The 17260-nt window shown below is 47.4% G+C and overlaps 1 protein-coding gene across 2 annotated transcripts in view; it reads left to right on the top strand.

The window, feature by feature from the left end:
* The first annotated feature begins 5506 nt into the window (after nucleotides 1–5506).
* The window catches only part of DESI2 (desumoylating isopeptidase 2), a 43310-nt gene continuing 31556 nt past the window's right edge, over nucleotides 5507–17260 (top strand). Inside the window, exon 1 of one of the 2 annotated variants that reach the window (XM_059145222.1) lies at nucleotides 5507–5742. In XM_059145222.1, the coding sequence (XP_059001205.1) occupies nucleotides 5701–5742 (42 nt within the window). In that variant the 5' untranslated portion in view covers nucleotides 5507–5700. Of the gene's footprint in view, nucleotides 5743–6057; nucleotides 6355–17260 lie in introns of those variants that run through there. The other variant, XM_059145223.1, reaches the window with a different exon arrangement.

Below are 17260 nucleotides of genomic sequence, written 5' to 3' on the forward strand. Positions count from 1 at the left end.
GGAAAAAAATGGCAGCCAACTAACTCTCAGCAAGTAGAAAAGCCTGAGTGTCCTGGCAGGTGGTAGAGGAAGGAATAAAGCAGCTCAGGGAGGTGACGGGCTGGAATGGAGGCATTACATGAGGTCCAGAGGGCTCACTATTTCTCAAAGACGATGGGATGGGAGAACCACCAGCATCACTGAAGCCCCCAGTGGTGGTGGCCACTGCAGCCAGGGATGAGGGCAAGGGAGGCAGGCAGAGACAGGGTTTATTAACACTCATGGGAAGGAGGAGGCCTCAAAGTGAGAGAGGCTTGGTGAAGGCACTTTACTTCTAGAAGCTGGGAGACCAAAATTACCATGATGACAAGGAGTGGTCAAGGGGACCTGATGTGGAGGGAACTGTGGTCAGTAGAATATGCTGGCGTTGGTGGCAAAATTGTCAGACAGCCAACAAGGCTCTTGATTATATCTATTAAAGGAGGAAAAATAGAGGTGGTGGTTAAGGGTAATTGTCCCAATAAAAAGTCACAGTCCCTTGCTCCTGTCCCCAGACCTAAGCAGATTACCAGATCTGGAATCTGCCAGTTCCCAAGGAAGAAGGACCCTACAACACTGTGGTGAGTCTATATGATGACAATCTCCCCCACCACCCACCATCGTGAGACCTATGGCCATTTACTCAGGTGACCGTACCAGTGAAACAACCAGGCATTTTGAGGACAATTAGATACAGGTCTGAGTTGACACTGATGCAAAGAGACCCAACGTGTCATCAAGCCCCCCTTTACAGGTGGGGACCTTGAAGGGCCACAGGGCCTCACAGCCACCCAGAGGTCCTTTGCCCATTCTCAAGCACATAACTGAAATTAATATATGTGGCAGTTGGAGTAAAGCCTACATTGGACTCCCAGTCTGTGGAGTACGAATGATCATAGTGGGGAAGGTCAAATGCAAACCTTTAAAACTATCTCCTACACATACACCTAGCCATGTTAGAAAATCATTACCATTTTCCAGGAGGGATAGCCGAGATCAGCTTAGACCATTAAGGACCTAAAAAGATGGAGGGTTGGTGGTCTCTGTCATGTCTTTACTTAATGACCCAGCTGGTTCATGCAGAAAAGTAAAGTAAAAGTAAAAGTAAAGGAGAATGACTCCTTCAGAGTTAGCCAAGTAGGAGCACCAGCTCCAGCTGCTAGATGTGTATCTGTGTTAGGGTGGGTTCATTGGAGCTCAGGTATCCCATGTGCAACTATTGATCTGGCAGTGCATTCTTCTCTGTCCCATGAGAAAAGAAGATCAGAAACAATTCATATTCACATGGAAAACAATATTCCATTATCTGCCCATCTTACAGAATGCGCAAGGACACATCCTCATACAGGTTACCAAAATGGCAAGCCAAGTCCTTGCCTGGTCTGGTCACAGAGTGTGGGATGCCATATCCTTGTAGGACCCAGGCCTTTTTGTACCAATTAAGAATGGAACAGTCCCTAGGGAAGTTGATTGCCCAGACTTTAACAAGAATGAGCTCTATATTTAGTGCCAATATGGAATAATTCTGGAGACATGGGAAGCACAACATGGATAGGTGAGCTACACTGAACTCTTATCACCTAGCCAGGAACAACTAAATGTCTTGCCTAAGGTGATCAAGAGCAGAAGTGCCTACCTGAGCGGCTACTTCAATGACCACTATCAAAGACTGATCAAAGATCATTGCTTTCCCTGTCACACCCATAAGCTGGTTCAATTATCAATGGCTTAAAAAGCCACTTCATCAGTAAAGACATCTAAGACAAAAAAAAATACAAGTAGCCTCTGAATTTTTCAACAACGTTTCCTCTTCCGCTGGTAACTCTGAAGTGGAAAACAGACTGTTTCAAGATGAACTCTAGACTCCACCTTTGTGACTTTTGGTGACCAACCGGACCCTCCCGCTAAAGCTACCTAAGAAAGCTTGGAAGTGGAGCCTCCGGCCCCGGTCAAGCCTTCAGATGACTGAAACCCTGGGAGAGACCATAAGCCAAAAATATTCACCTAAACATGAATCCAACGTTCTCAGATTCCTGACTTAGAAACTAAGATGTTTTTGCTTGAAGCTGTTATGTTTGGGGGTAATATGGCACATAACAGGAAATCAGGCACAGCTGGACTCTGTTCCTCTCTACAACAGGCCTCACGGAGCAAGAAATTTAACATTTATTTTTCTCTATGCTGCTTTGGAAACTTGTATCTCCCTCCACGTTGCCTAAGGAATCCTTTGTGGGAGATCATATCAAGGCTCCTACCAGTCTCAGATCTGCCTTTCTGGCTGCGATGAAGGCTGGAACTCTGGTCGGTCTCTCTGGCACCACACGCCAGAGGGATACTGGCCAGCAAGGAGGAACAACAAGGGCTTCCTGTCCCCACCTTTCCTGTCTGTGTGAACCTAGCCATATTTATTCACCCCAGCAAAGTAGAAGGCTTGAGTAGCACTGTTTGATTTCTTCTTTTTTTTTTTTTAATTTATTTCACACAGAGAGAGATCACAAGTAGGCAGAGAGGCAGGCAGAGGGAGAGGGAGAAGCAGGCTCCCTGCTGAGCAGAGAGCCCGATGCGGGGCTTGATCCCAGGACCCTGAGATCATGACCTGAGCGAAGGCAGAGGCTTTAACCCACTGAGCCACCCAGGCGCCCCTCTAACTCAAATTCATAAAAACCTTCCAGGACCGGCATCATCGCGCCCTTGAGAGACACTAAACACAACTCAATGGGACTCTCCTCCAAGCTTCAAAACTCTTAAAATTCCAACCTCTTTGTTCCCCAAGACCTGGGGATGACAGCTGCTTCTGGTGCTGATTACCTCTGTGACACCTCAGTGCTCCCTTTTTTGTCTTTTTAGGCCTCCAGTACCCAATTTACATTTATATTACATTTTATAGGAAATGTTTCTTATATTAAATTTTATGTGTTAATATTTATATTACATTTCCTGTTTATTTTAAAATTTCTCTTGCTAGTTTCTTTAATATTCCTAGAGCAACTCCTGGCAACTACCCCCCCACCAAAAGCCTCCTTTTTATGCTCAACTACTGTTGTCTCCTTCAATTTAAATGATAAATTAATGAATATATATATGTGTGTGTGTATATATATATGTACACACACACACACAAACCAGTGGAAGACATAAAACTGGTTTGTAAGCTGTAAGCTTCATGAGAGCAGGAGTCTTGTTTTATCACAATATATGAGTGATAAACAGTGGTTGACATGTAAAAAGTATTCCTTTAATACTTGCTCAAAATGAATGAATGATGGATAATTTCAGTTTTTGGTAGATCAGTACCTAAATTACACAAGCAATACAAGTCATTTCATCATCAGACAGTGAATTCTCTTGTGTCTGATGAATGTGAAATGATCATGGGACATCCTGTGTGGTAGGCAAAATAATAGCTCTCCAGAGATGTCCCCATCGAATTCTCCAGAACCTTCAAATATATTACCTTACATAGGAATAAAGACATTGCAGATATGATTAGTTAAGGATCCTGAGATGACATTATCCTGCATTATTCAGGTAGGCCAATGTAATCACGGGGGTCCTTCTAAGTGAAAGAGGGTGACAGGAGTCAGAGAAGATATGATAGAGGTCAGGGCAAAAAATGAGAGCAGCCTCTAGAAGCTGAGAAAGGAAGCAGATTCTCCCCCCTAGAACCTCCAGGAGGAAAAGAGTCCTTGACTTTTCCAGGGAGACCCATTTTGGACTCTTAACCGGTAGGACTCTAAGACAAGAAATTTGTGTTATGTCATTTTAAACCACTAAGCAGGTGATCATTTTAATAACAGAATAGGAAGTTAATACCTCTTGTGGAGAAGTCCTATAGGTGCCAGGTTAAACTAGCCTAGTGCTCAAGAGAGACAAGGGGTATGAGGATGCGGGCATCAGACTTTTTGGCTGGCCTGGGACAGCGACAGCTAGGAGCCATTGAGATCACAAAGGGTAAGGCAAGTGGGCGGGGTCAGAGGTGAAGTGAACCGGCGGTGCGAGCCCTCAGTTGTGCAGCCAAGACTAAGTGAAGTGTTAAGAGATCGAGCCTTTCCCCCACACCTCTAGTTTGTTCAACAGGGTTAGGTGCAGAGGAGGCCACAGAGGGAAAGGGAAGGGAGCGGAAGCAAAGCAGGAGGATACACCCGAAATTAATTTCAGAAATTTGTCCACAGCACACTTGATCAAATATCACGCACACAGCACCTACCTTCACACAACACTGGCACGTGAATCCTGTTTCCCTAGCATATTTGTTTTTCCCGATTCTACACCTCTCCAAATTGCCTATATCCCTCGCCCTGCCTCTGGCTCTCCAGTGATCGTCTTGCCTCTTATATGTTGCAAAAAATCAAAGCAAATCAGGAGAGAACATCTTCATTCCCCCAACCCCCCAACTGCCTGAATGTTAGCTTTGCTATTCCCCTTTGAGGGGATATTTGTCCAGACGGATATTTGCCATTCAAATCTGTTTAAACCAAACCTCGTCCCCAAGACCTTCCAGCTGCAGCTAATCTAAGATTACGGTCAATCACTTCATCCTATTCTAATTCTCCGCAAAGCACTTATCACCCGCATATGTCCTTCCTCCTCCTGTGGACGGTATTCCCCAGGGCCTGCAACACGGCCGGGCACACGGCAGGCACACGCCAAATATTTGTTGAATAAATGGAAAAGCAACTACTGTGTCCTAGGGTTATGCCCATCTGTGAGTCCTGCACTCTCTTCCCCTGTCGACAAGGTAGTTTGATGAAAGATTTCATATCGAGTACTAACCGGATCGGAGGCACATTGTGCCCCTCCCCCCCACCCCCCAGCAACCTGTCTTCCTCTATTTCCCCACCGTTCCACGTGCCAGGAAAAAAAAAAAAAAAAAAAGCACAGAGGGCTTGGAAAACAGGGTTGTCACTATGGTCTTTTGCCACATTCAGCTGGCCTCCCCGGGCTCAATGCGACGGAAACCAACAGTGGCACCGACGAAAAAGGGTTGAAGGTAGAGGACTTCACCTGCCGCCAAGGGCGCACCGCAGAGGACCGGCGCGGATCCCAAGCACTGCATGCTGGGAGCTGTAGTCTCCTGGGGAGGCCTGGTGCGGTAAGGAGCGGGAGGTGGGGGTGGGGGTGGGGGGCCGGTGGGGGAGTGGCCCGCGGCATGCTGGGAGCCGTAGTCGTGGAGACTCGGCCTCTGCGCTTCCAGCCGCGAGCTGGAGAGTGAGGGAGGAGGAAGGGGGGGGGGGTCCTCACTGCATGCCGGGAATTGTAGTATTTCTAGGACCCCGCTCCTGCAGCGTGAGAGGCGCCATTTTAGGTCCCGAGGTGCGGCCGCGCGGAGCCAGAGCGCAGGCGGGCTCAGCCCCGGCGCCGGGCCGGCCCCGCCCCCGGGGCGCCTGGCGCCCGCCCCCCGCCCCGCTCAGGCCCCGCCTTTCCCCACGTGTCCGCTGCCGAGGGGAGGCGCCTGAGCCGGAGCGGGCCCGCCAGCGGTCCGGCCCCGTCGGCGCAGAGGGTCCTGTCGGCGGCGCCCGGGAGCGGCCCGGCTCCCCGATGCTCCCGCGCCGGCTGCCGCGGGCCGGGCTGTGCGCGTAGTGCCCGGCTCCGGCCCCCTGAAGTGCCCGCGGGGGTGGGAGCGGCCTCGGCCCCGCGGAGACGGAGCGGCTGGAGGACGAGGCGGCGGCCGCGGGGAGGAGGATGGGGGCTAACCAGTTAGTGGTGCTCAACGTGTACGACATGGTGAGTGCGGCCCAGGCCGGCAGCCTCCGGCCGCTCGGCGCGGGGCTCGGACCCCCGGCCCCCGGCCCCTGCGCTTCCTGCCTCGCGTCTCCGCCTCCAGCTTAGTTCTCGGGGTGGGGGAGGGGAGCGGAGGCTGTTGGGATCCTCGCGCACGTCGGCGGGCGGGCAGCGCTGCCCCGTCCGCCCGAGGGCTCCCGCCCGGGCTCGCGGCGCCTGGAGCCCCGGCGGTGGCCCCTGCGCGGCCCGGAGCCCGCGCCGGGCCCGACCCCCGGGCGGCGGATCGGCGTCCTTCGGGCGAGGCTTCCGTCGGGGGGGGGGGGTCCGACCGCCCTCTCCTGCCGCCCGGACGCCGGGCCGCCCCGTCCCCGAGCACCTCTTCCTGCCCCGGGTCCTCAGGAACTCCCAAGCCCTTCCAAGTGCCGAAAGTCCCATCTGTCGGTGCCGGTGCTAGAATCTCGTCCAAGGTGAACGGGCGCCAGCACCCCTTTGCCTCCAGGGCAACCTCGTCCACGCGAACGAGGCTCCAGTTGAGCAAGCCCCGCTGAATTCAGTGGGGTCCTGGTGGGGCTCCTGCGCTGGCCTCTGAAGACCACTCGCCAGGTGATGCAACAGGTACCTGACGTGACCGCAGGAGAGGGAAGGGGAGAGCTTGTGTGTGAGGTCACCTAACTTTGCAGGACGGCCAGCCCACGGAACCGAGTCCCAGGACTGCTTTGTTAGAGTCGCAGCTGAAGTTCCCGGTAGGGGATGGTCGTGGCAGTTAAGATGCGAGCTTGGGTTTGTTTGCTTTCGCATGGTGCGTTTTTTGCTTTGTGAGAGAGTCGCCTCTGCCTTCGAGGTGCGAAATCTCTTGGCGGAGGAAGAAGTCCTCGTCATTTTTGTTGGCTTAAAGAGGCAGAAGAGCCGAAGTGCTAGATGTCAGAAGTCATGGTTCTCACTCGCAGATCTGAACTTTGCATTCCCTGGCACTGCGTCTGCATTTCTAAATTTACTCTGTCACCTCTTGGGTAGAGAGGAGCTCCCCGTGCCCTAATCTGGGAATTATGTCAGGATGGGCTAGACACTGCCGGGGACTTGAGGTGAGGTCTCCGTTGACGTGGGTTCTGGGTTCGGAGGTGGGTTGACAGGCTGAGGAAAGTGAAACATGCAGAAAAAAATTAGAGGCAAACTGGAGGGCCTAGAGCAGCAGGGCACTTGGTAAGGTCTTTGGCCTAGGTCATGGGTTAGAAATCATTCTCTAGATGTCAACTTCTTATGGTACTGGATGCCTTTATTGTTCAAGAGTTTTTACTGCCTTTTTACTGTTTCATTGCCTGTCTCCACCCCGGTGATGTGCATTTGGTTTCTTGTTCATTCATGAAGACTATTACAAAATATCTCACAGCATTATTTTCTTTTGAGAGCACAGTATGTTTTTTTCTTCTGGGTCATTCGACCCCTTTATAAATTAGGATTATGCAGTGGCCAGAGGATCGTAGACTAAAACCTGAAAGTAGAGGTAGAGAGAAATTTGGCTTGTTAAAATAAAACTGCCAGTGCATTCTTTGGCATGTAATAGGCTTCCTTACACTTAGGGACTCTCCGAATCACAAAAAGCATTGCTAATTGTGGTGACTGTAGGAAAAGCTAGAGATGATATTGGTGTTCCGGGTCCTGGAATGAGGTTATTCACATATTCCTAGTTTACAGGCACACGTAAACCAGTATATTTCAAAGGGAAGAGTGATCTGAAAGATGTTAAAAATATTAACTTGTCTTTTAATAAAGATTGTATTCCTTATATCACTTTTGTAAAGTCGGTACTTACAGAGGAGGCAGGTAGAGAAAGGGGTAAATTAAACCTGCCCAGATAACTAAAAATAGGATCTAGAATTTCTAGACTGCAGTCTGATTCATTATCTCCTCTACTGAATAATTTCTGTGTTTATTTCTTATCAATTGCTTTTTCCTAGCAATAGGAGGAGAAGGAGAATATGAGTGTCTATCAGTGTGGTAAATAATTGAATTATTAGACTTCTAACAAACTTGCCCTTGCATGTTCTCTGGACAGCTTTCAGGCTGTGGCTGTTTCGTGTCACTAATTCAGCAGCCTGCAATTATTATGACCTTGGAGAAGTCACAAAAATGATCGAATTATCCTTTTTCCTTTGAGGAATTGCGACTCTCATAGAGGAGGTACAACAGTAGTAACAATTCGGAACAAAGTGGCATGATTTTGATCATGGAATGGCAGAAGAGGGTGTGAAGGAGGAGACCCCATGTGCGCTGTAGAATTAGGGATTGCGGAGGGGCACCAGGACCTCTCCAGGCAGAGAACAGTCCACAGGAACAGTGGCGGGAGGAGAGCGCGGGTGGGACTGGGAAACAGCTGGTCCCCTGTAACAGTGTAGCCTGCGTGAAAGAGACCAAACGGCCAGTCTGATTCGAACTTGATTCGTTGGGGGCTGGGACAAGGGCTGAGCGGGGGCCGGTCTCTGAACCAGGGGAACCATCTAAAGTTTTCATGGTAGGGAGCAGGGTGATCAGAGTTAGTTTTTGAATGAAGACCAGTGTGTCGAGGTAGAAGATCGTGTCTTTTAAACTGCTCTTTCTCAAGTTGTCTTGGTTTTGAAACGGTTCTGCTTGATATCAAGGTCAAATCTCTTTTATCTTTGATTGTACTGCTCATGCATCATAGGTGCCTTTGATGGGGATCGCTCTTGTCTGTGCAGGCCTCGTCTAGCAGAGTCCATCCAGACTAGACTTTGCAAACATCAAAATCAACCCCTGTTTTTCACTCATAATCAGTTTATAGGGACCCTTTGCCTTGTATCCTTGTGGCTCTCTGGGAGACTGTCACCTGCTCCAGCTCGGACTGCATTTTTCCTGTTCCCTAGATGGGGAATTGCTGATCATTTCTCTTCTTCCAGAACTGCTGCATGTAAGAAAGAAATCGTATCAGGGTCACCTGTATTAACTTCTTCTCATGGAGGGATAGGATAATCCTTAAAAGGTTACTTAATCTTACACAGTGCAGCTAAATTATTGCTTGCTGCTTTCTCAGTGATTATGTTCCTCTTTGTACTTTGGGGTAATCTGCTGCCAATAAAACATGGCCTGGGTTATTTCCGGGTCCTGGAATGAGGTTATTCACATGTTCGTAGTTTACGGGCACACGTAAAGCCGGTGGTTCAGCTGAGGGTCAGGTGCCGGGCCAGTGTCTGGTGTAGGCTCTCTCCCACGAGGGCTTCATTTGCCAGAGACCCCGAATTTGTGCCATTTCGGATCATCTTGGCCACTAATGAATTTTTACAAAATACCAACATGAGGTAGCACGATAATACTTGTAGATTCATTCAGTAAGCTGCTTTCTTCTTATTTTCAAATAGCATCTGTACATCTTCAGAGCCTTAGCACTAAGACTCTTCAAATAAGGAAGTTTGGGTCCGTATTTCTTTTGACCATCCCGCTTCCGTCTGAGTCCTCCAAGAGCACGTGAGGGCATATGCGTGTGACCTGACTTCGCATGCATCTGTGCGTCTAATTCAGACTTTTTAAATGAGTTCCAGACGCATCTACATACACCCTTCACCTAAGTCAGCATGCGGCATGCTCCTTCCCTTCCCAGCTCAGAGTCACCCTTTACTCGACCCAACACTGCCCACCCCCAGTCTTGGATTATAATTTTGTCTTGCTGGCCTTCTGCTTGGTTTCCCAAGCCAGAATGCTGGGAGTAAAACCACTGCTGCTTCTGTATTACAAGCCCATCAGAGTCCAGTCCCCAGGCCCCACCGCTCGAAGTCTGGTTGATTCTGCCTGAAAGCAATAGCTTGACCATCAGTAGCTTAAGCCGGAAGGATACTCCTCTTGACTCCAGAGATCAGTGATCCCGGGTTAGTTCAGCAGCTCAGCTGGGAGGCACCAAGGACAGACTTCCCACCCTTCGAGCTGCTGTCTGTCCCTTCCCTGTTGGCTTTTGTTCTGGTTTGTCCCCTCCTAGTTGGGAAATGACCATCCCGGCACCAAACAATGTCCTCCAGCAGGGTGTGAAGAAAGAGGCGAGTAGAGCCTTTTTCTCCTTTTCACAGAAAATGCTTTGCCAGAGCCACCCTCCCCTCCTAAGGAATGGTCTGGAATGGGCTCACCTGTGGCTACTGAAGCCGAGAGAGGGGCTAGCTGGCTTTCCTGGCCCGCCTGCTGAGCCGCGGCAAGGAAGGCAGGGAGTTGGAACGGAAGTCAGCTGGAAACCCGTGATGTCTGTCACATATTTTACCTTCTGAGTATTCCTTAAATTGGGGACCTTATGCTCATTTCCACTGTTGCATCTTAAGTTCGGGTCCTGGTTATCTCTGTTCATATAATAGCCTTCTCCCGGTTGCGGTCTCTGGTCTTCATGTGAATCTCTTTCCTCTTCTCTTCCCAAAGCGATCTCCTGATATGTGAATGATTGTGCCATTCCTCGGCTTCACATTCGCCTGCGAGGTAGAGGCTAATGCCCCTTATGATGTGACCCCTACCTGACTATTAGGGGCCGACCTCCTACTGGTCCCCCACTGGTTCCCTCCCCAGCATAGATGCTTTATGCTCACGTGATGGGATTGTTCAGTTACATGAATGGGCTGTACTGTAGTAGTTCATGCCGCAGTATCTTTACTCCTGCTGGGCTCACCTGGAATGTTCTGTCCAGCGGCCGCCTCCCGCTCCTCCTGCCTGTAGCTTAGCCCACAGTCAGCAGACTCGAGTGAACTCCTGTGCCCTCTTTGTACTTTGCACATACCTTCCAACAGACGTGTTCTAGTTGCCTGCTTCCCGCTAGGCCAGCTTCCTTGACAGCAGTGTCTAGAACAGGATCTGTCGTGAGAATGTGTTCCATAAACATTGACCACATGCATGGGATTTCCAGGAGGCGCTTTTATTAGGAATGGCGCCCGTACTGAGAAATGGCTCAGAGAGGCCTTCAGATATACCTTCTCTTTGGGCCGATACCTATTTGAGCATTTGTCCCCCTACTTTTACTTAATGTATTTCTAGATTTTAGCTTTTGATCAAACGAGGCGGGTGGGGATCACGGGAAGGGACGGGAAAAACATCAGATATTCTTCTTCGACATAGTTTTCTATTGTTTTAAACACTGTGGGCCTAGACTGAGGAAGTGGGTGTTAATCGGGTTATTTTGTGAGGTGGGGGTGTGGCGCCCCGTGAGAGGCCCAGCTCGCCTCCGTGTTCTTCCTGCACTGCCGCCTGCGGACGCTCTGCTTGACGCAGTGACGGTCATTTGACAACTAAGAGGGACAAACCAAGAACAAGGAGTCCCTCCTTGAAACATAATCTTTCTGAAAACATTGTCAGAATCTTCACGTGAAGTCACCGGTTAACGGGAGCTCGTTCTCATTTCCTCGGAGCTGACGTTCCTCTGCTGCCTCAGCCGGCTTGACCCGGGAGCTGTGAGTCCGAGTCCCGCCGAGGGAACGACAGCCCTAAGTCTGCCCCCCACATGACCCGTGGCATTCTCCTTTCTTTGTCCCCATTTAGTAGAGATGAGAAAAGAATTCAGTCTCTCTAGGTGTTTGTTTTCTATTGCTGCAGTAACAAATTGCCAAGATTTTAGCAGTTTAAAACAGGGTACATGGGGTGTGCCTTGTGTGGTCACAAGGGCGGGTGGGCCCAGGGGCTCCTCTGCTCAGGCTCTCGCAAGCCTGAGATCCCTGAAGTGGCCGGCAGCCGGCGCGGTGCCGGGGGCAGACCCACCACCAGGCCCATCCAGAGGGTTGCCAGAACTGAGTTGCTTGTGGTCGTAGGGTCGCGGGCCAGTCCTCGCCGGCTGCAGCAGGGAGTCCTTCTCCGCTGCTTAAAGCCTCTTGCCTGCCCGGTCTTCAAACCAGCAGCGGTGCCTGGAGTCTGCCTCTCAGCTCCCATGTCTCTGACTTCCCTTCTGCTGCGTCTCTTGTACCTCCATCCAGAGAGACTTCTCCGCTTCTAATAGCTCGTGTCATTAAAGGGGACCCATGAGGATATGCCACGGTAGTAAGCTCCCTGTCTTCAGGTGTCTCTGGCTTACATGTCTGCAAAGACCCTTTGCCATGATTCACAGTGACCGTTTCACAAGTTCTGGAAACGAGGGTGTAGACCCCCCGCAGAGTCATTTTCCGTATCACACCATCTAGGAACGGTATTCTGTAAACCCAGAAATACCTTTTAGCAGTCCTTGGACTCGGCATGGAATGAGTATTAACTCACTAACTTCAAGTGGAAGACTTGAAGTATTCAAAAAATAAAGCGTGGAGGGGTGCCCAACTGGCCCAGTCAGAGGAGCGTGTGACTACTTGGACTTGGGATCGAGAGTTCGAGCCCCGTGTGGGGTGTAGGAATTACTTAAATAAATAGAGTTTAAAAATAAAGCATGGAAACCCTTTGTGAGTGGCATGTTGGTGACCGAAGACCCTTCAAACCGTGCTGGTGTTTGGTCTGTCCGCCCTGACGTCACATCTGTGCTCAAGTTCACAGAATAGAATTCAGCGAAACTTGTAAATTAAATACTATTAAATACCAAGGAGAGCCGACTATTGTAGGTGAATTCTTCCATTAAATAGATGTTCTTTTAAAACAGGACATACCTTTACTTTTCATTTGTTGACTGATTTTCTACAAGATTGTTTACATTCCAAAGCAGCAATTTCGTTCCAAGTCTCACCCAGTTGGTGAATAGAGTGTAAAGGGAGGAAGGCCAAAATAAATCATCGTAAACTATAAGAAAGGCAGAAAAATAATAGAGGGAGATGAGACACATGAAAATAACTTGTAAGTTTCAATTAATCTGAAATGGACATGGGTATATGACTGTGACCGGCCTCCCAAAACAATAACTTAAAAACTGATTGACCCCCCCCCCCATCGTTTGAAATAAAAGTCTTTGCTCACTAAATTAGGATGGCATCCTTGTCATAACACTAAAGTCTTGCCTGTACAGAATTGGTGAGTCTCGTTCCTACACTATTTTTATTATAATTTCATGGAGTATCTTTGTATATGGCTGGGCCAGTTTCCTTTCATTCTTTTTCCCAAGTTTTTATTAGCTGTTACTCATTTCCTTTTCTAGGCTTTCTGAAAAATCCCATACATTGTCACTTTGTTGTTGCTGTTGTTTTAATTGTGTTAAAATACACCTAGAAGTTATCGCCTTGACCGCTGATGGCCGTATAGTTCAGTAGCGCACATTCTCAGTGCTGTGCAGCCAGTCTCCAGGGCGTGTGCATCCTGCGAAACCTGAAAACTCTGTATTCATTAAACAACCCTCCCCACCTCCGTTACCACCATTCTACTTTGTGTCTGTGAATTTGGCTAGATACATCGAAGAAGGGAAACCCGGTAGTGCTCGTCTCTTCATAGCTGACTTACTTCCCTTCGCGTAGTTTCCCCAAGGTTTATCTGTGTTGTAGCACGTGCCGGTGTTCCCTTCCTTCTCACGGCTGAATGATGTTTCGCTGTATGCGTGTGTACCCACCCCGTTGTTTATCCGTTCATGTGTCAGCGGACATCGGAGTTGCTCCCACCTTTTGGCGAATGGGAGTCATCGTGCTGTGCACGTAAGTGTGCAAAGACCTGTCACGTCCCTGCTTTCAGTTCTTGTGGATGTATGCCCCACAGTCTGTAGATTGTTCTTGTTGCTTTAATCAGAATCACACTGGTTCTTGAGCAGTTTAAAGTAACTTGGGAAGAACTGACATCTTTCCTGTTTCCATATTCTTTTCTTCCCCAATGACGAAAATGGGTTTGTTTGGGTTTTTCTCGCTCTTTGAAATTTTTAATCCAGAAAATGCAAATAGTTAATATATGCAAATCGCTAAATAGGTTCATTCCAAGCCCATCTATGTGAGCCATTCTATTAACAGAATAAACTGAAAAAGTAAGTAAAATATTCTAGATGATTTCCCCATAAACATCTTTGCCACAGACATCTTTGCTGCCAACATTTCTGCCACAAAAGTAATTGACTGTAAGGCAATTTGCAAAAAAAAAAAAAAAAATCACAAAATATAAAAGAGGTACTTTCATTTGAAAGGACATAATCATGAAAAATGAGCACCAAAATTAAAGGACTTTATTGCAAAATACAACATATTTGAATGCATTTAAAATGCGTGTAGACTCATGGCAATATTGTGCAAACAACTGATTTGATCTTGTGGATTGTACCAGGCACTTGTCTTCGAAGTCTTTAGTTTGTAGCAGTACACTACACTTTTCTTTTCTTTCCTTTTTTATCTTTTCTCTTTTCTTTTTTCTTTTCTCCTTTCTTTTCTTTTCTTGGCCTGTTGATTCATCTTACTCAGCATCACAATTTTGCTTCTTTCACTAAAGTTTCTTCCTGCATTAAGAGAGGTATCAGTTGCCAGATACCGGGATGCACATGTGGAACTGAGCTTTACATGGCATTGTGCAAGCCTTTTGCACTGCTGGGTTTTTGTCTTGGCGTGTTGTCACGTGTTCGTTGACAGACATTCCAAAGTTCTCGGGGAAGCATGGAAGACCGCCAGTGCTGTGATGCGTTTGTGACTGAGCTTTGTTAGCACGGTAACTGCGATGTTCTCATGTGCTAGCACAGTACAGTATGCAGTCTGGCTTTACACTCTGTACTTCACACTTCCAGTAGGTTCCATCACCGTATTTTTTATCAAGTCGATATATATAGTTGTTACCAGCCACTATTTGAAGAGCGCCACGTCTACGTGTCAGTGTAGAGATCGCTAGCTAAGATTTATCAAACCTAAAAATAGGAGCTTTGTTAATGGAGAAATAATTGACAACTAGCTTCGGTACATTAACCCTGCCCAGGGCACGCTATGCGTCCTTGGAGAAATGAAGCCAGACTGTCATCCAGTTATTTTATCTTCCATGGCCAAGATGCATGTAGCAAAACTACGAGACATGAGTGAAAAATAATACGGTATATTAAGTGGCATTAGGGCTAAACAGGAAAATAAACAGAGGAGGGGTAGGAGAGTGTAGGTGAGGATGGTGTAGTTTAATTTCTACTCCAGTTTCCAATAGAGTGGTCCAGAAAGACCTCACCAAGAAGACATTCCGGAAATGTGAAGGGGTACACCACGTGGCTGTGTAGGGAAAGAATGTTCCAGGCAGAGGGTGTGCAAGTACAAAGGGTAATAAGTCAGGCCACGGGCCTCCTAAGTAAATCATACAGCAAGAAGCAAGAGAGATTTTGAGGGGAATTTCTGATGTTCTTGGGTTCATGAGGACCATTGAAAATAGAGCAGTTGATACCAAAGAAAGAGCACCCCGAGATGAGGATAGTTTCCACAGAGCTGAAGAGCAACATTGCCTTATTGAAAACTACCACAGGATATTGAAAACTAAGGAGAAAATAGCAAGATTAAGAAAATCTGTGAGAACTCTGAGTAGAAGGGTCAATGTTAGGCTCTAAAAGGATCGAGTGCAAGGCAGAACTTGCTAAAAGTTAGGAACATTCATGGAATTTGAGAAACAAAACAGGTGAACACAGGGGAAGGGAAGGAAAAATAAGAGAAAGCAGGAAGACAAACTCTTAAGAGACTCTTCGCCCTAGGAAACAAACAGCGTTGCTGGAGGGAAGGTGGTGAGGGGGCAGGGTAAGGAGGGCACTTGATGGAAGGAGCATTGGGTGTTCTTTGCAACTAATAAATCACTAAACTCTACCCCTAAAACTGATAATACACGGATGATAACTAAATTGAATGTAAATTAAAAAAAAAAAAATTTAAGTCAAAAAAAGGAACATTCGACCAAAGCCTGGCTTAACTTTTAAATGTTAAGGATAAAGTAGAAGGTCCTACAAATACACACAGGCAAAAAAGTTACTCCAGTAACTTTTGTCCAGTGGACAAAATGAAGCTAACTTTTTTTCATGACACCAAAGCCTAAATAAAATGGAGCCTTCGCTACAGAGGGAGAGGGCAGACATTTCTGTCTGAATGCCGTGGCTTCGTAAGTTGTCACTCGTGCAAAAGGACCTAGAGAGTATCAGGCACCTTTTGGGAAGCTGAAAATGACTCAGACCTTGAGAATGGCTGAAAGAAAAGCCCATGGGCTCTACTTCTCATTTAGCACTGCTATCTCCTATTTTATATATATGTGTTTGTGTATATAAAATATAATGTATAAATATATTATCTATAATGCTATGTATGGTTCCAGTGCCAGTGTCCAGAGTTGCTCTTCACAGAGAACACGATGTTAAGAGGATTAAGTCCCAGATTATATTGCCCAAATCTTTGGTCAGCAGAGGCAGTTGGTCTGGGTTGGTATTGGAAGATTGTATGTGTACAGTTTTTTTCATATAAACGTAAGTATTGTTGGGATAAAGTTACATCGAGAGGCAAAACAGCAGAAAGAACACAGTTCATACAGTGTAAGAGAGAAAACAAAGAGAAAAATGTTGAATGAAGACAAGTAGGACCAAATACAAAGATCATGAAATGGTCGTAAATACAGTAATCCCCCTCGTAAGTTTCTTAAGCATATTTGCCTTCCAGAAATTTCAAATCCCATGTGGTCAAAGCTGTTGTTGTTTTAGGACCTTTCTGGCTTCTGTCAGCCCTGGAGAGGCTTTCCCTGGTCTAAAATTACAGAAATAGGCGTTCCACTTTCCCAAGTGGAAAGCCAATTATCCCAACACTGTTGATTGAATGATCCGTGGTTCCCTATGCTAACTGGAGGCACATACCGCAGTCATCCTAAACTAAGATATCATGGATCTAGGAATCTAACTTCCTGACTTTCTGGGCTAGCTGTGTATTTAGCTACCTCTTCCTGCCCCGTTACCAGATGTGTAACTGCAGTATTCCAGCACGTTTTGATACTGGTGAGGGAAGACTCTCTTTCTCTCTTTTGGAATTCTATGTTTCTCACATGTTAGTTTTTCAAGTAAAATTTAAAATCAGTTTGTCAAAAAAAACTCATTGAAATTTTAAGTGCAATGACATTATTTTTTTTTTTTTTTTTTTTTTTTTTTTTTTTTTAAAGATTTTATTTATTTGTCAGAGAGAGCGAGCAAGAGCGAGCACAGGCAGACAGAGTGGAAGGCAGAGTCAGACGGAGAAGCAGGCTCCCTGCGGAGCAAGGAGCCCGATATGGGACTCGATTCCAGGACGCTGGGATCATGACCTGAGCCGAAGGCAGCTGCTTAACCAACTGAGCCACCCAGGCGTCCCAAGTGCAATGACATTAAATTCACGAATGGTAATTGGGGTTAGGTGTTAGAATATCAAGTCGCCCCATAATATAAGGACTAAGCTTGAGTGATTACAACATGCGAGCCCTTGCCCCATATTATTATCCCTTTTTCAGATGATGACACAGGTTTACCTGAAGAACCTGCTCAGAATCACGCCGTAAGTGGTGGCGCACAGTCTGGAACCACGAGCTCCGACAGTGACGTCTGTGCCCTTCACCACCACATTGTATTTCTCCCCCCCTCCCATCCCTGGAAGGTGCTGTTTCTCTATTAATTTGTCCTAATCTCACCGCCTCTCCCACCCCTCTGCCA

The sequence above is a fragment of the Mustela lutreola genome, chromosome 14, assembly GCF_030435805.1.
Source record: "Mustela lutreola isolate mMusLut2 chromosome 14, mMusLut2.pri, whole genome shotgun sequence".
NCBI lineage: Eukaryota > Metazoa > Chordata > Mammalia > Carnivora > Mustelidae > Mustela > Mustela lutreola.